The sequence below is a fragment of the Emydura macquarii genome, unplaced genomic scaffold (genome assembly GCF_026122565.2).
Source record: "Emydura macquarii macquarii isolate MOO-44397 ecotype Brisbane River unplaced genomic scaffold, CSIRO-AGI_Emac_v2 contig_2897, whole genome shotgun sequence".
Lineage (NCBI taxonomy): Eukaryota > Metazoa > Chordata > Testudines > Chelidae > Emydura > Emydura macquarii.
The window spans coordinates 6,079,022-6,098,819 of NW_027133034.1; the positions used below are offsets into that span (position 1 = coordinate 6,079,022).

The 19,798-nt window shown below is 38.4% G+C and overlaps 1 protein-coding gene across 3 annotated transcripts in view; it reads right to left on the minus strand.

Annotated features, from left to right (window-relative positions):
* Nucleotides 1–19,798, minus strand: part of PRUNE2 (prune homolog 2 with BCH domain) — a 185,305-nt gene that overhangs the window by 115,155 nt on the left and 50,352 nt on the right. For all 3 annotated transcript variants that reach the window (XM_067569164.1, XM_067569163.1, XM_067569162.1), the window contains 2 exons: nucleotides 10,771–10,923; nucleotides 7,300–7,394 (listed from right to left, as the gene is read on the minus strand). In XM_067569164.1, coding sequence (XP_067425265.1) covers nucleotides 7,300–7,394; nucleotides 10,771–10,923 — 248 coding nt within the window. The remainder of the gene's footprint in view (nucleotides 1–7,299; nucleotides 7,395–10,770; nucleotides 10,924–19,798) is intronic.

Consider the following 19,798-nt stretch of genomic DNA (forward strand, 5'->3'; position numbering starts at 1 on the left):
TTGAAATGAATGGTTATTTATTTGCTAAACGAGAACCCTATGTTTAATGTTCCTTAGACGTAAGGTAGTCTGCAAAAGTCGCATTCCTACAGCTCCATACATCATTTATTTTACATACCCTAACTTCTCACAACAGGCATCAGAAAAATATCTCTGAACAGCATTGTAAGTTGCTGAGAATTTTGTTTCCAATTCCATTACTGGAAGATTAAATGTTAACATGTTTACTCGCTTTTTTAGCATCAAAAACAAATTCACGTACCAATCTGACACCATTTAAAAAACATAATATGTATATTTATACTGGAAGAGAAAAGTTTGCCAAGCCTAGGATGTGATCAGCAAAACCAGACAATGGAAGTTCAACCCTTCAAATAAAATTAAATTAGACTACATTATGGTTTATATAGTAACCCAACTAGCTTAAAGTTGTTTGAAAATGCCTGGCATGCTACAGCTGAGAGAGTTACTCATTTTGATTTTATATAGGTATAGTGCATAATACTTATATAAAAATCTGTCTGCATAAGACACAAAACTCCATACAAATCTGTCAGAAAAAAAAGCAAATGCATACACTGTACTACTATCAATGCTATTTTGAAAAATATTTTGTAATTTAATGAAGGAGTTTTCCTTTTCTTTGACATCAATTATGGGATGGTGAGGGAGATCAAAATCTAGGCCTAAATCTTTGGGTCTGGCCAACATTCGGTAGGCTCCAAGGAGGGGAGGTGATGTTATGCCACCTTTCTGTCCTTCCCCACCCCAATCCTTGAGACAGCTGAGGGCTGTTTTAAACCCAAATGAAATTTATAGGAGTCTCCAGGCTGCTCTAAATTACACTGGCTGTAACAGCCTCTTAGGGAGTTGTCTCACCAGCTGAGGATCAGCAGAGCACAAAGGGCTGCGTCCATTCCCTCTTCCATTTGTGGGAGACACCTTGCTCTGGTCTCAGCTATGCCATCATGTAGGATCGCCCTATGTAAAGAACGCTTTACAAAATTATAAAGCGTGCTCAGATATCATGGTGAGGAAAGTGATATAAAAATCTTAATAGAGCACTGTCTCAGCATTCAGATTCTCTCACCTATACTGATCAAGAGCAGATATTCATATACCTGTTGGCCATGTTTTTCAGCGGGCTTCCTTAAGCCTCCTTGAGGAATCTCTATTTACATTATTTTTCTTCTCTTTAAAGATATTGCTAAATGTGTGATTGTTAAGTGGTCCAACTGACACCCGGTGGGCTGAATCTGGCCTGCAGTACAATTCCATCCCACCCGAAAAACCCCGGAGGCATCCACTCCCCTGGCAGCTGCCCAGAACATAGCACTGCAGCGACTGAAATGCTGCACAATCCACATGTAGAGACAACATGGCATCCTGCGTGTGAGGTCATGCCATGTGGAGGATGCCATTTTGCATAGCCAGTCTCCCTCCAGCACATGCAGCACTTTGCTACAGCAGCAAGAAGGTGAAGGCAGCTGGCGAGATAGCCAGTGAGCAATGAGGATCTTCAGCGTATTCTCTCTGTAATTATATTTTGGTAATGAGCCTATGGATGTGCCCCCAAACTAGCATCCAGCTGACAGCATTGAAAAAGTTGAACCACAGACTCCAGTAAAAATGTCATCAAGCTTTCATAACAAATTATAAAGAAAAAGGGGCTCCATGAAAGCTGGATGTCTTGTTCACTGTGTTGCATCTTAAGTAAAGAGGAGAAATGGAAAGTTCAATTCACGAAGTATTATTCATCTCTCAGAAAAAAATGACTTTCCCAGAAAGTCACATTGAGATGATGCTTCTCGTTTCCAAGGGAATTCCAACAGAGAACAAGCAAAATATACTCTCAGGGTATAACATAATAAAACAGAAATTAATAGCAGTGCATGCACTAAGTTTTGCAACAGTATCCTATGAATAATCTTCATCACGACTTGGAGAAGCCTCTCAGTCAAGTTAATGAAAACAGCAACTTGGGCCAGGTTACTTCTCTGTTGCCATTGTCTTGAACAAATGCTGCCATTCATGTAAATGAGATGCAGTTTGTGTGTGATATGACTACCTAGCACTAAAGACTCTGTTCATTTCTTGTTTTAACCTACAACTTCAATGTAATTTAAATTTACAAAACCCCAAACAGAAAGAGCTTTATCGGGAAAATGCAAAGCTGTGCACATCCAGCTCCTCACACAAATCCTGATTTGTATGCATGAAATGCCTTCCCTGAATTAATCAGTACGTCCATCTATTCCTTTAATACTACCCTCTATTCCTTTAAAGCTCTCCTCAAGACCCATCTCTGCCAAGACGTCTATAAGAGATCAGCAAATTGATGATGGCTAGAGTGATGGGCTGATGGGGATAAGTGACATTTCATTAATATAATAACAACAACAGGGGCAAATATACTTACAGATACATAAAATGTAACCATGTGGTTGTATTCCTACCCCTCACGCCCCTCATATCCCTTGTCTTCTCAAATTGTAAACTTGTGGGAGCAGGGATCATGCTTTCCTATGTGTTTGTACAGCACCAAGAACCATAGAGCCTGATTCTTTTCAGGTGTCTCAGTGTAACTGCAGTATAAATATCAAGTAGTGATACAATAGTGAATTGGTTGGTAATTGAAAGAATTATTCAGTTATTGCTGCTATTACCTTCCGCCTAAACCAAAGAACATTTTTAGCAAACATTTTCTCTAATAAGGGACATTAGCATCTATATTTTTAATAGAAAAATCAGAGTTAAACTCCATAGTAATTGAATAGTTCACCAACATTATGGAATTTATCTTCACAACAGGCTTGTGAGGTAAAGAAGTATTATTATCCCTACTTTACAGATAAGAAATTGACGCAGAGCGACTTATTCAAGATTGCACAGGAAGTCAGTGGCAGAGCTAGGATACGAACTCAGACATCCTGAGTTCCAGCCTAGTGCCTACTCCATAAAATCACCCTTCCTCTTGGAAACACAGGAGCTGAGAGAGACTCTAATTTCATTACAGATCTGTAAAACCAATAATAAAAAATAGTCTTTCACATACCCTTGACTCAATAATGTGTGTGTTATATAAGGTATTTTATTTATTAGAATATTAATGTCACTTGTCTGTAGTATATTGATTTTAAAAAATCTTTATCATTCTTAAATATTCATTTAACTCATTTACAGCCAGAGTGTTTCAAGTGTGACATTTTCACTCTTCATGACACATAGCAACTACAGCAATAAACATATGTCTCTAAATGGCCTACTAATCTTGATGGGTTGCAGCAGATATAATCACACTATTATCACTATTAGCAGCAGTAGCAGCAGCAACTGTGTAACCATCAGAATCAATAAATCCTAACAGATCAGGGCAGATCATTTAAACCAAAGCAAATAACCAGATCTAAGAAAACTCTTCATTGAAAGAAGCTCTTATGTATCTGTTGATTTTAAGAAAAAATTTACCCTGTTAGTTTTCTATAGAAGCAGACACATTATAGATGCAACATCTATGGCATTAAAGCAAAGTCAAGCCTGTGCCTCATGTCCTCCTTGAAGTTTAATTAGTTAATGTCTGTTCAGCACTTAGAACAGGGAAAGCACTGCATAAGTGATAAGTAGTATGAATTATTATCATTATTCCTGGAGCAAATCCTGAAGTTCTTATGCAAGCAAAACTCACAGGAAGGTTAACATGAGTTTTACCTGAGTAAAGACTCAGGTCTTCAGGTTTTTGCCTATTGTTAATTATTATTCCTATTATGTGACACAGAGTGCTGCTTGTTGGAGGTGTGGCAAGCAGGGCAGTACACCATGGTTTTGCAAAGCCATCCCTGTCACTGTTGGTGTTGTTGTAGATCGCTCTATGCCTGGCAAGGCTGTGAATCTGAACAAGCCAACAACTGTCCTGTCTGCTTCTGTCAAGCACGGTAAGCCAGACAGAATTCTGGAAGTATTTGAACAGAGGATTTAGTGACTCAGCAACCACAAAAATTAATCTCCAGCCAGAGAGGCTGGAGAAATGCCACTTCAGTTACAGCATGTTTCTTTTGCAAAGAGAAGTACTAGAATGAATGACTTATGGTCACTGAACAAATGTTCTTTTGTCCTTACTGACAATACACTACCCATAACAGAATGTAGTCAAGCAAAAGGAAGAGTTGGGGGGGGAGCAGGGGAGAAAGAAAGACTGAATTTTTAGGGGATATCTACATTCCAAGACAGTCATCATGACTTCCAGGTAACTTCAGTCAAAAATGCTGGTAATATTAGTGATTTGATTGATTTCAGATTAAAGATCATTTAACTCTTGGAAATCACTAAGAATTGATTGTTTTGCGCATATGCAGTTGAATCTCCTTTTCCATCCATCCATAGTTCCATTTAGTTATATCCCCAAACAATGTTCTTGTGAACCACTTCATTGCTTGAGAATCAAATGTTGGTGTTCCCTGAACAACAATATTCTAAGGTCAAATGTGATACAGTACATTCACTGAGGCCAGATCTGAAACTTGTTTGCTTTTAGGACTATAAAAATCTGCAGTGGTTATATGTTTTTGTGGGTGGTAGAAGATGGGGATACAAATTATAGGGTAGAATGTGATTAGCCTTAATATAGTTGTGCAAAGTAGAAGTAAAGATCCTCTATCTCCCAGCTGAGCTGTGTTAGTGCTACCTGGATATTAGATCTGGGTCCTGCATAGAGGCTGCATTCCACATACTCTTTCCAGGGAATGAAAAAAAAAAGCATCTTAATTTAATACTGAAGCCAGCTCCTCATTATAAACCTAATTTGTACCACTGACTAAATTTGCAAAATGACAGACAACGGCTAAAATCAATTACTAGAAGATGATAAAATCCCTATTTCTTATCCAAAGAATGCATTTTCAACCATCTTGTTGTTGGTTATTTTGACATTTGTATATTTTTGCAAATTTTTGGGATGAAAGGTAAAGTTGGGTGGGCCATGCAAGTTTGGTGGAGTGACGGAGGACGATGGAGGGTTGTATGGCAATCAGAAAGTCACTGGACCCTTTAACTGTTCATTTCTTGACTGTCTAACATGTAGTTTTTTAAACTGATTAATAACTATACCCAGCATGTAAATTACTATCACTGACCTTATTGACACTCTATCACTTATTTAGTAAACTAGACATTAACATTTTGACATATTAATCGGTACAACTAACATCCAGTATGATTCAAGGTACATAGCTATTGAAATCCATTTACAGATGATATATTGATACAAAACATGCTACATATTACTCTTCTCTGAGCAATTATAACGTGTTTTGACTAGGTCAGGAAAGAAAATCCAAGTCTGACATTTTAAGCACACCAGGATGATACTCAGCAGTACAAAGCTACAGACTAGATCCAGCAGACATAATCCTCTGGAACAGCTGCCGTAGGTCCAGTGGTACTTGCAAAGATGAAGATTAACCTCTATTTTCAAGGGGAACTATCCCCTTCCTGTACCCCAAAATGCTGTGTTTGATGTTCTCTCCCATTCTATACTGCCCAACTGCCATAATTACAGTATATTATAGAACCTCTTAAACTCAAACTTTTGATGATTGGGGTTGGGATAGAACCCCATCACCTACTTGCAACATTCATCTACCAATAAGAGATCAATTACTGCTACTCCCAGGAAGCCTGTTCAGATTAATTAAGGATGGAAGAAAGAATAAAACATGACAGAATCATAAAACATCAGTTCCCCACTTCCCTCCGGTTTAACTTCTGCTTGTCTCACAGTCAGTGGTGCATGGGTTTGAGAATCAAGGTTTGCGGAACATAGAGGGCTCTTCAACTGGCAGGCATAAAGCTCCATTTTTACTTATTGGGTTGGTGATGCAGCACGAACACAGTCTTGGGTATTTGGGGCCAGACTGGCCCTCTGTAGGTAAGGTATGATTTTGGCTCACATGAGATAGATGAGTGAATAATACAAAGTACAATGCTTGTAGGTGAAGTGTGCTGTATATGCACCTGCTCAATGTGTGAGAGCAAGGCTGGGATTAAAAGCAACCACCTGATGGGGTAGGTGAAGGGACTGCAATGTAGGAAAAGCCCTCAGGAGAAATAGCAGCAATGTAACAGCTCCCTTATCCTAGTGCCTTAGCCCACCCTTTTGGGGTGACTAATGCCACTTGCAGGACTTGTCATGCCCAGTTGCTGCACTTCCCCCATAGGAAGGGGCGGGGAAGGTGAAAGTTCCTTAGGTGACTCTATGCCTTCTCACACCTGTACAGAGCCAGCCACGATCTAGCCCTGAATGATTTTGTTCTGTTCTTCAATTAATTCTATACATCACAGCTAAATCTAAAGTGATATCAGCACGATATTCATTACAAACTATACATTAGAGGAAAGAACATCTGTAAAATATGCACAACTCTGAACAGCTAATAGTTATGCACACATTTAACTAAGAGCACTCCATCTTAAGTGAGGTCAATTCAGAGGTGTGACACTGAAAACCAGCAATCAAACAAAATGACTTCCACCAGTATTGCTAACGTAGGAAATGCCTAAGATAAGCAGACATTTAATTAAAAAATTGGATGGATTTCTTATCAACCCTGGAACTTTTATAATTTATGACCAACCTGACTGTTCCCAGATTTCAAAGCAGGTTTATAAAAGCAAAAAATGAAGACGTTTTTCTCAAGGAGCTGACTATTAACCCCACGGAAAAGTAGGTTATGATCCAAGCATTGCAATTTTCTGCAGCTGCTGCTGTAAAGCATCATGATTAAGAATATGATTTGATCACAGAGGTCATGGACTCTGTGACTTTCCGAGACCTCCATGACTTCTGAGTCAGGGCTGGAGCAGCTTTCTGCCCAGGGCTGCCACCGAACAGCTGATCGGCCATCGGACGGCCAGTCTGCTGGAGCAAGAAGGCTGAAGTAGCTGCAAACCCGATAGCTCTGTTTTTCCCATCTTCCTCAGGATATTTCAGTAACAGGTCGCAGCTTCTGTGAATTTTTGTTTATTGCCTATGACCTGTACCTGACTTTTACTAAAAATACCAGTGACAGAATCTTAACATTAATCATGGTAAATGACTTTTATCTGAAAGGATATTCAGATGCATGGTAATGAAAGTCAGACCACAAATAACTACGGCATTCATAAAAATGAATTACATCATTGACAAAATCTGCTCATTCTCTATCTTGAGAAAGCAAGTAACCCAAAATCTATGTGAAAGAACAGGCCACCTTATGCAGCTTGGTTGTTTAACAACTATATTCTATTTATGTTACGTCTTACCTCAAGGGTCATGTACACAGTGCTAATTGCTACTTTAATTTCTCCATCTGACAGCTCCTTGAGATCCTTCAACACAGCCTCCTCAATATTTAAACCTGTTTGGGATACAGAAAAACTGTTCAATACATACAAGTTTCAGAGGTGTTTAAATGCAACAGGAGTTAAGACCAGAATTTTAGCCTTAATGTTGACTCGTCTGGTTTTTATGAGTTCACATCAGAAAATTAACAATATTTTTTGTAATGTCAATTAATATTTGTATAGCACTACTACTTTAATATCAAAGTAAACAAATTTCAAAAGAATTAAAAGACCAAGATACTCATACATTCAGTTTCCCTCTCTGAAGTTGAAAAGGCTCTTATCTGGAAGCCTATCAAATACTATTTGTCAATAAGTGGACATAAAGACTTGAATCTTTAGTTCATGGATATGAGACTTCTGGCACTAATATAATATTATTGTAACAAATAATTCAGAGTTGAAGCAATTAAGGTACATACTGTAAATACAAACTTCAGATCACATTCTAACACTGATTTTTTTTTACGTTAACACTGACACCAATGGATGTTTTCTGTGTGGGATTAAAGGTTAATAGGAACAGAAAAATGTGAGTATTGTTGACACAGAAGATTTTATCATCATCATCTAGTGGATGACTCTTTAATTGTGGAATCTGGATTCCTTTATATTGGAACAAGGAATGCTGTGAATTTTCAAAATATTGCATTAAATCATGTAACTTCCATGTACGGTAATGGGAGATGAACCGCTAAAAGGCTGCAACATTCTCTAAAACTATACTTAAATGATGCATACAGGAACATGGTCAGTTGACCCCTACCCATAATGCAGATAATATAGCCAGATAACCACTCATGAATGAAATAGCCATATCAATTACAACTGCTCATCAATGAATGCAATAGCTAGATTCTCTTCAATCAGCAATCTATTGACAAGATGAACTGGCTGTTTCTCATGTGCATTCAAAATCTTTGATACTTTCATCTAAAAAAATTCTATATAGAGAGAGTAGACACTTCAATAAGCAGAATATCTACTCTTCTCATCATGCCCAAAATAACCAGTCCACTTATGTATTCAGGTCTGTAAATGAGTGTTGCTTATTAGATGAAACTTGGAACTACCATTCTGTTGACTTGCTCCACTTCTGCCTAACAAAGTAGGTACATAAAACTTTCATCTGGTGTTCTCACCAGCAAAGGACCTCAGAATCTCAACCCAAGCTACTTGCACATGGAGCACACAAACATATGCAATGCTAACTATGTAATTTGTAATAAAATTATAAATAATGATGATAAAATACAGAACAGTGTAGCTGGTGCTCTATGTCCCTCTTCACGGGAACTTAAAATTATGGCCATACTAAAGCTGCTTCCAAAAGTAGTAGCAAAGTGGCTCATTTTGTTTTCTTTGTACAGTGTAGTTTCATTAAGGGCCAACTATGCTCTTATCTTTGTGCATGGAACTCACATGGATACCAATCCTAAAAAGACACATGTGCCTAGTAAGTAATCCTGTTAGGTGAAGTCCTGGCCTTATTGAAGTCAATGGGAGTTTTACCACAGTGGTGTTAGGATTTCACTCATTGAAATCAATAGGATTACTCAAGATGAGCAAAGTTAAGTACATTTATTAGTCTAGAATCGGGCCCATGAATGGCAATGAGAATAGTGCATATGGTCACAGACTGTGTATGGCTTTTAAAATATATTTAACATTTTCATTAATGATCTAAAAGAGGAGCTAAAAAGCATATTGGTCTAAACTGGCAACGCTCATGAGGGGCCTAAGGGACCAGAAAAATAAAATTCAGTTCTGTTCAATTGTACAAAAGGAAAGCTAATACATTTGGGCGGAATAATCCAAAACAAATTGAATTCAATCAGTGGGAGATGTTTTAGGGAAGCAGTAATGATTAAAGGAATTTCAGGGTAGTAATGAAAAGCAAACTGGACGTGTGTTTGCAATGTGATATGGCAGCAAAAAAAGGCCACTGAAATTCTGGCTGTGTATACAGAGGCTATACATGACAGAGCTAGGAAGCACTAGAACTGTGTCAACTGCTTTACTCAAGCTGCAGAAACCACTGAAATTGGCCTTTATTCACTTTTGTATTGTATCTATGAAGTGACGTTTCACTGAATTTTGGTCATATCCATGAACACTTAATAGAAGCTTTTTCGTATGTGGCTTTAGTTTTGTGTGTTGCTTTATCTAGATGTCGGAGCATAGTGAATAATACATAATGAACAATGAGCCCGATTCTGCTCTCACTTATACCAGTTTCACCTCAGTATGGCTCTACTGATTTCAATGGCTCTGCTATTGATTTATACCAGTGTGTTTAGGAAAATCAGGCCCAATGTTCAGAAATTTTATCCCACTGCTATTTACAATGTATTTCAAGTTTGATACTGGATATTAGGCAGATCACTTGAGTGAAGCCATGTGGTGGATGTCACACATTCTTCCTCATCTGCCAACGGCTGGCTGAACCTAGCTCATGCAATCAGGAATGTCAGCCAGCTCAGCGGGAGCCATTTTCACTTGGTTTCTCACAAGGATGCCGCATTGAAGTTGAGCTTTCCAATCCAGAGGGGAAAGAGATTTTTTTCTACCAGCCTCCATGTTTTTCTGAATTGCAGGAGGACTTCTCTGTCCACCTGGACACATTGGGGGGAAGGTGGGGGGCCAGGAACTGAGGGAAAACATTGGAGGGCTATCAGCAACTCAAGTAAATTAGCCTGTGTCTTCACTGCAAAGTGGGTGGACTACCAACCTGAGTGAAAGCAGCATCTGAGCTCTAGGCTATACCCCTGCCAGGCTAGCTAGTCTGGGATTAAAGCACCTTCCAACCAAGATGGTGAATGTTTTTGGTGACTGAGCAAAAATGGATCAGTCTCATTTTTGAGTGACAATGAAAAAGAAATATACATTCCCATTATTAAAATCATTTCTTGCTATTTCAGGTTTTATTTAGGGTTACAATCACTTCACCGGCACAGAGCCCAAGAAACTGAGCTCTACGCAGCTGAAGTCTGGGTAGTTCAGAAGATAAAATCCACCCCCAAGACAGCATGGAGCTGCAGCTGAACATCCTGCCTAAGGCTGGGGCAGTGGCTATATCCCATCATGCTGTGCTGGGGCCCACTAAATCAGCACAAAAGTTTCACTGAATATTGTTTAGTATGAATATATATTTATTCATCTGTATAACCGCCACCACTATTGTTAGAACCACAGTAGTTCCTCCACGGAAACAGGATTTCTATGCTCCACCTTAAATCAGCCACTTAACTTAAAAGTAACCATCATATGTTAATACAAATTAAGACATTTTTTATTTCGATTACTGTCATCTCACATGATGATCCATTCTGATGTAGCCTCATGACAAAACTGTCACGCTGCCTAAGGAATGGAAGTAAACTGCATTACCCTGAGCATTACACTGGGTCAGCTGGAAAACAGAGATAATGTCTTCTCGAGGTGGCAGCTCTGGAAATTTTTCTTCTAGAATAGACAGTATTTCTTCCTGTTGTTCTGTAATTCTTTTGGGTTCCATAGACATACATTTGAAGAGAATGCTTCCTGAAATGTGAAACAGCAAAGTCAACCCCTCCTGTAGAACAGTGAAAAGGTACTAGAGAAACGACAATTCTACTGTCCCCTTGCTTCCCCCCATTAAAGCCTTTTCCTCCTTTGGGCTTGTCTTCACTGCAGCGTTAACTCAAGTTAGTAACACAAGTGCTCTCTGCACACACAAACCCTTAACTTCCATGTGTTGGTGCTTTTTTGAATTTGAGTTGGCTGGCCTGTCCGGAGATATAGATTATACAGCTAAAGTTAGCATAACACATCACCTGCTAACAATCACCCCGTAAAGTAATCCAGTCATTCTGGAGGAGCTCAAGTGTTATTTCTCAGTGTGGCCACTCTCACTTGAGCTAGGCTTACTCAAGATGCATTAATTCAAGTGTAGATAATTCAAGCTTACTCTTCAGTGAAGATATAGCCTTCATACACTTGTTATAAGGACCACTACAAACTGACATGCAAAATTTCCATTTTCTAAGCAGCCAAAATGTCAAATTATTTAAAGCTCTGCACTGTTAATGTATTATTTTGATAAATCTAGCACATTAGGAACATCTACTTCTAATGTATTATCTAATTTCTATTTCTATAGGGTTTTGTTATATTTAAACTTAAATATCCCAATCCTGCCCCAAGAAGCCAATGGCAACATTCCCATTGACTTCATGACAGGTCCCAAAAATTAGCATGGAGTTTTTCGAAGTGAATGTCTCCTTAAGTACAAGAGCTTGCTTTTTTTAGAAGCCACCTGTTTACAAATCCATCCTGCCTGATAGCTCTTCTTCCCCATAGAGGATGTCAGTACATAGAATGTGACTGCTAAAATACAGCCAGCAAAACCTCAAAATAAGTAAACAAATACATACACAATACCACCCACACCATAACTGAACAAGTCTAGATTAAGCATTTTAAGCAAATGATTGATTTTATCATATTTCTTAACTCCATTATTTCCATGCCCAAGGATTTCTAATGGCTCTTCTTATTACCAATATAACACAAAATTCTTCCTGAATACAGTATGCAAGTAACAGCTTTTCAAAGGACTTTGAGGATAACCTTAACCTTATGATTTTACATCAGTCACTAGTCATTCCAATATAACTGATTCTAGATGACTCCGTGCCAATGTATTTCTAGATGAAAGCACAGCACATTCAGCCAAATACAATGACACATTAATTTCAAAGTTGAAAAAATGAGTCCATTAAATAATTGCAGTACAATTGGCACTCTGTTGCAAGACCTAAATAGAGTTGATGTATTTTCAGAGGATTACATAGAACATGCCATCTTCCAAATTCCATCCTTGATATGACAGATATTGCTGGAGGGTAAGGATTCAAGGTCATCCTTTAACTCCCAGACGGCTTCATTCCCATTTGCTAATATGCCCAAGAAAACATTCATTGCCAATTATTCATGCTAAATTAAGGATAATAAAACCTTATGCTTCCACATTATTATTTATTTTATAATAGCTCAGAGACCTCAGCCAAGATCAGGGGCCTGTTATGCTAGGAGCTGTACAAACACATAGGCAGAGACAGCTAGATTCACAAAGGTACTTAGGCACCTAAACCCCAGACTTAGGCAGCGAAGTCCCAGTTTTAGGCTCCACAGCGATTCACAAAACGCCTGCCTAACCCTGTAATAACTAAACTTGGCGCCTAAGTTTCTTCCTGGCATGCACACTGATGCCTCACTGTAGATATTTGGACACCTATCTCCCACCTAAGTCCTGAGCGATCCACAAAACAAGCGAAGACATGCATGCGCCCGCCTATCTTGCACGCAGGGCTAAATTGAGTAGGTGTGCTCAGAGTGCCACTGTGTATAAATAATTAAAAAGTCATTGGAGCAGGGGGATTGGACTCTGGGTCTCCCACCTGCCAGGTGATAGGGTCATTCTCTCTCTCTCTCTCAGGCCCAATGACACTTTAATTATTTATACACAGTGGAACAGTTTCAACAGGAGAGACTGAAGGAGTGTGACATCAGATTGTCCCATAGTTCTGTGGTTAGGGCACCCTCCAGAGAGGTGAGTGTCCTCCATTCAAATACCTTCTTCCTGTCAGGTAGAGGGCAGAACGGAACCTCATCCTAAATGAGTGCGCTAACCATTGGGCTACCACCACCTCCTCCTCCTCTGGCTGCTGTGTGTGCAGCAAAGGTGCCGAAGGAGGGGACCAAGGCCAAAGAGCCCGCTCCCTCTCCGTGGCTGGCTGCTCCAGTGGTGAGCCAGATGCTCTCTCTTCTGGTGCCACAACAGCCCCTGGTGGGTGAAAGGTGTAATTGGAGCACGTCCCCAGCAGAATCCATTATTCTGCAGGGGGGAAAAAAATCTGCCAGGGACATGAATTCTGCTCTTGGGCAGTGGCACAGAATTCCCCCAGGAATATGTAGTGCATCTTGGTCTTAAACAGTACAATAATGTTTTTCCCACAGCGCATATTTTTTTTTTGTTAAAATGTTGGGGACATGGTCCCTCTCTCCCCAGTTCTGGCACTGGTGGTGAAGCAGACATCTAACCCATTCTCATGAAAATCCATGTAGACATTTAAGCCATCTGAATCTGGGAAAGGAGTTCCTGATTGTGGATCACTAGCAGAGATAGGTGACTCCCAGCAGCCCGGACTCTGGAGCCTATCTCTGTGAAAGGCTTATGACACATGCCTATCGTTAGCATGTCCCATTGGCTAATTTAGGGGTCTCCCTGCCTAGCATGGCGGCTTTGTGGATCACAGTCTTAAGCACCTATCTCTTCACAGTCATTGTACAGGAAGCCTAAGAGCCTAACTCTGACTATGTGGATAACTGTGTTGTTCCTGTGATTTTCTAGATGTTTGAAAGGCATTGCAACATATAAGTCTCTTTGGGGATCCAGGCCTTAGTCTCTCCCTACCCCACAGCATTTACAGCCTAATTAGACAAGATGCATGGAGAGATAAGTGGTTCGCACAGCATCACAAAGCAGGTCAATGGCAAAACTAGGAATTGAATCCAGATCTTCTGAGTCCTAGTCCAAAACCCTATTCATTACACCACAAGCCTATAAAATTAGTGGAATCCCCCAACCTTTCAATGTAAATCTTGGGTAGGTGCCTCATGAGGCTTTCTCAACTTGCTATACAGAAGCAAGATTTTTCAAACCTAGTAAATACGGTTGCTCAAATTTGCATGTCAAATTTTTTAGATTTCAAATTTTGGTTGTTTTTGGCACAGTCCTGTACAAATTGGAAAAGTTGTACCCTCATCACATAAAATAACTGAAAGGATTTTCCTCAAACTTTACAGAACAATCATCTATGGATAGATGAATGTTTTATCCTCAATAATATCTTTCTTCAAAAAGTTATAAGTGCATGAAAGCAAGATGATCTGCTACAGGAAATAATTTTGCAATTTTAAGTATAAGTCTCACTAGCAGGCAAATGCTGGTGTGGGACTAGTACTCTGAAGTAGGGGGTGAATATCTCTGAGAAACTGAGATGAGTTGACATATTAGTCCCAGGGATGAATTTGACCTAATATGTTAATACGGAGATATACAAACTGAAAGTACATAGAGCCATAAAAACTATTGTAACGTACCACTCTCCCTGGAGAAACAGTAGACACTTTTAAAATTTATTGTTGGGTGAATCCAGGATGGAATTTCTTTCTTATTCAAAATTTCCAGAATTTCTCTTATGTCTTAATACCCTTAATTTGCTTGGGTTTATCTCAGTCTTATTTTAATACAGTGTCCCCGTCTGTATGGTAGCATTAAAAATCATAAAAGAAACAGACTGTATAGAAAATATATACTGTGACCTAAATTTTCAAAAATTGCTAGTGATTTTAGGCTTCCCAAATTTTGGATACCTTAAGGGGTCTGATTTTCAGGTATCTAAAGTTGGTTATCCAAAAGATGAAGCACCCAAAATCTTTATTAATTTTTCAAAATATAGACCTGTATCTTTATTGGTGGTGGGGTTTGGTTGGTTGTTTTTTATATATATATAAAAGATGGTAGTTACAATTTTCTGTGTAATCTGAAACATTAACCAATGGATTTAAAAAAAATAATACCTTAAGAAACACAGGAAATCAGAGCACAAAGTACTGGAAAGTATAATAAAGTAACAGGTATTAGATATAAAACCATACAAGCTCATCAATTCAGAATTAAAGATAGCTAGACAGTCAACCCAGATTTGTGTGCTTAACTGTACAGAAAGAACGAAGATCAAGTAAGTTATGCTTCAGTACAATTACAATAACATCATCTTACGGATTTTCTTTTTATATGTCACATAGTCTAATTATACAATTGATTACAAACTGAGCAATAATTACACGACAGCTTTTGCCTAATCAATCCAGATTTTTAATTAAGCTGTGAGATAAGTGCAGGACTAGGTAATCTTAAACTGCTGAAGGCAAAGGCAATATAGAAACAGTAAAAGAAAAAAACATTTTGATTCTCACAATCTGAGCATAATATTTTTTCTGTGTTTCTCACACAGTCAATTTCTGTTTCTTTTTAATGAATAGAGGAATTCAGGTAAATGAAAATTCGAGCCCCAGATTTTCAAAGGTATTTAGGCCCTTGATGCCCACTGACATCAACGTGAGCTAGGAGCTTTTTAGGATCTGAGCCCAAGAAACTATGACTGCTGGACTCTAATCTCACACCAGCCTTTTGCTGACATAACTCTATTGACTTTAACTAAGGTACTCCTGATATGCACTGGTGTGAGTGAAAGGAGAACAAAGCCCATGAAATCAAAAATAATCTTCATAAGAACATAAGAATAGCCATACTGGGTCAGACCAACACTCCATCTAGCCCAATATCCTGTCTTTCGACAGTGGACAATGACAGGTGCTTCAGAGGGAATGAACAGAACAGGTAATCACTGAGTGATTCTTTCTGTCCCCATGCCCAGTTTCTAGCAAACAGCAATCCCTGCCCATCCTGGTTAATAACCATTGATGGACCTTTACTCTATGAATTTATCTAGTTCTTTTTTGAACCCAGTTATAGTCTTGGCCTTCACAACATCCTCTGGTAAAAAGAGTTCCAAAGGCTGACTGTGCATTGTATGAAGAAATACTTTGTTTTGTTTGTTTTCAACCTGCTGCCTATTAATTTGATTTGGTGATCCCCTAGTTCTTGAGAAAGAGTTCCTTATTTACTTTCTCCATACCAGTCATGATGACCTTTATCATATCCCCCCCTTAGTCATGTATTTTCTAAAATGAAAAGAGCCAGTCTTATTAATCTCTCCTCATATGGAAGCTATTCCATACCTCTAATAATTTGTTGCCCTTTTCTGTACCTTTTCCAATTCCAATATATCTTTTTTGAGATGGAGCAACCAGATCTGCATGTAGTATTCAAGATGTGGGCATACCAAGGATTTATAAGAGGCATATGATATTTTCTGTCTTATTATCTAACCCTTTCCTAATGATTCCCAACATTCTGTTAGCTTTTTTGATTGATGCTGCATATTGAGTGGATATTTTCTGAGAACCATCCACAATGACTCCAAGATCTCTTCCTTGAGTGGTAACAGCGAATTTAGACCCCATCATTTTATGTGTGTAGTTGGAATTAGGTTTTCCAATGCTCATTACTTTGCATTTATCAACATTGAATTTCATCTGCCATCATCATAATAAAAATTCTTACCAGTTACAATTCCATTTTTTCAGTTCAAGAATGGTTTGGATTATAGAAAATTGTAAAAATGATTTGCTGATCATTCATGAAGCTAGTTTAAATTAATCTGACAATCCTTATAAATATATTTTTAATTAGGGACTTCTGTTTCTAAACATTTTTATCTTTATCTCCCAAATCAAAAGGGCTTGAAGGATTCTCTGAAGATAACTCTATACTGCTATATCCCTGTATCTGGTTTTCACTGATATGATATGTTCTTATGAATTTCCACTGGGAAAGCTCTCTTAGAATTTGATCATGCCCTCAGTAGGATACGCACATGTGAGTTATTACATGTTTGTTAAATCAGAGTTTGAATATGGATGCAAGAAAGAGTGCAGATATGCACTAAACCTAGCTATTTGAAAGCAGCCTTGAACTCCTTATTGCTAGGTTCTTCTCAAGAGTTTTATCTTGATATATTCTGGTTGCGTGCAAAATTTTCTGATCAGAAACCCACTTTGGATTTTAAGAGGAGTAAACATTATCATCCCAGCATGAAATGTAGGCCTTACCACACTAGTGGAGTAATGAATCATACAGGCACCCAATTTAAAAACCTTTTTTGTCACAGGCACACTCTTTAACTCTTCTGCTAAGAAAAAAGGAAGAGAGACGGAGCCTTATCAAACTAATGCAGGAACATCTGTAATTGCCAATGTCAACACTGGGGTGTATTCTTCCTTCAATGTATGTGATGTGCTGGTTAGCATTAACGGAACATACACACAAATTCCCTGCAAACCAGTGGGATATGGACCCCTCAATTTCCTTACAGGATTTAAGATCCCATATAGTTTAGAAAAAGGATGGACTCGGAGTTTGCCCTGGCTAAGTAACACAGCATCACCTCATTTCTCTTCAATCTAAGCATGCTTTCATTCCCACTTGTCCAGACTGAGTCAGGTCTGCAGTCCGTTTAGTCCTGTACTCTTTTAAGTATCTGTTGTAAAGGAGATCTATCCGCTAAGAACACTTCCTGCCAACAACTTGTTTTTATTGAGAGCTAGTGCAACTCCTATTGGATTCCTGAAAGGACTCCAGAAGCTATTCTGTCCGCTGACACACACAAACAAAAGAAAATATAATATATAATCCAAGGTTTGATATTACTTACTGTGTGCACTGCATTACTGTTTTTTGGGTGGGGAGGGGAGAGGACATTGGATAATATGCTAAGCCACTTCTAAAAAATGATGGGCATTTTATTCTTTTCACAAAGCAGTTCAGAAGTGAAGTGCCACTTTTGCCAAAAGCAATTTATGTGCATTAATATTAAACACAATCTAATGAAGGCAGAAGTTGTTTTGGGAAAACATTAAAAACAGCACAGGCATCTCCTGCATGATAAGTTTATGGCTAAAAAGAACAGTGCAATGAAAATACAGAAGCCTCCCTTTTTCACCTAGGTTTTAATCTTTAAGTTGAAAAAAAAAGATTGGTGGGGGGGGAGGAAAATAGCAACCCTTTATGAAAACTGTACATACAGCAAAAAGCAGCCTTGAATGATGATCAGCAGTTTAAAAAAAGATTCATACACAATCTTGTTGGTAAAAATAGTTGCCTTCCAGAAAATGCTTTGTTTCTAGACACGGCAGGAAAAACATTTTATCAAGCCAAAAAAAGCATTGTTTGGTGGAACTGGAAATGTTCCCTTTTCTCTTTCATATTATACATATATGAGAGATGCAATTCACTTGGACTTCATGACCATTTAAGAAAAATGTGAATCATCCATATGATAAACGCTGGCACCTTTCCCAAACTCCCCAAAAGGACCCTTTTTTTTTTTTTTTTTTTTAAATGTCACTAATGTGAGTTGCTAAAAAAAGCCAATCTAATTTTGAAAGCCAAACTGCACCAGTACTGCACTGAAAGATATTAAATGCTGCAGCTCATATCCAGAAAAATCAAATTCAGGAAGTTATTCCGTAAATATTGTTGTTGTTCATCTTGGTAAAAATTTGCCAGTATAATATACATGTTGCAATCTGCACCTTGTGGAATCCTTCAAGGCCTAATATAAATAAACAGAAGGAGGCATTTTCGAGAATGCACTGACTCAAGGTACCTGACAATCAGTGTTTTGAATCACATCCTTGCCAGCTGGCTCCAACAAAAAATGTAATGATTCAGCAATTTAATGGATCTCGAGTTTGGCAACAGTCACCTAGTAAACATCTCTGGGGAAATAAAGTAATACAGGCCCAAGATTCTGGCAGATTTTAGAATTGTTTGCTTCTGGCACAAACCCAGAGTCAGAACAAGCACCGGCTTAAGGTAGATATTGTAGTGCAGTACTTTGAATCTTGGAGCAGGTTCTGCTTAAGGCCCCAGGGCAGAATTAACTTACAGTGCCTCTGAAGGAGAGACAAAGATATCAGGAAAGCATTCAGCTTAAAAAAGACCTTAAATATTAAAACTGACTACAATAATAAGTGTTGCAGGGGTATATCTTTTCTTTTCCTTTTTATTTTTTTCTATTCGAAAACAAGTCTAATTTGTTCAAACTTCTAATAGTACATGTAGAGTATTTTTAAATATCTTCAGCTATTTTTAAAATTAATAAACAGTGCTGACAGACTGTAAGTCAAAGTGTCAGAATTCAAAAGAAGTCTGTTGAATTGGCACCTAATGAAACTGTCACAGCTGGTACAGTACAACTGAAAACGTATCTCTGAACATAGGCATTTTAATCATGTTACTAATCTTCTTGCAAAACCACCCCTCCATACATACTAAAGGCCTGAATCAGTGCCCACTAAGGTAAATGTCAAAGCTAACATTGACTTCAGTTTAACATCTCCGGTCAGCAATTTTATGAAAATCAAATCCGAATTCATAGCATTATGAATTTCACTTTAGCTCTCTGAAGCTAAACTCCAACAAAAATGGCTCCATGTAAATTGTACAATTATTTTATGCTACAGATAGTATAAAAAGGGAGGAATAGTAGTGTAGATGCCCCTATACTGGCTTTATATCACCTATGCCTTGGGGCAATCCTGCTGGAGTGGGATATGTGAGCTTTATAGCATATATCCACAGGCGGTGCAGCACAGAGCAGCCATTCCTAACCCCAGAATATGGCCCTTTGCTGGTAACTACAAAGTCAGAATGATCATGAAGAGCAAATCATTTTGGTATCTG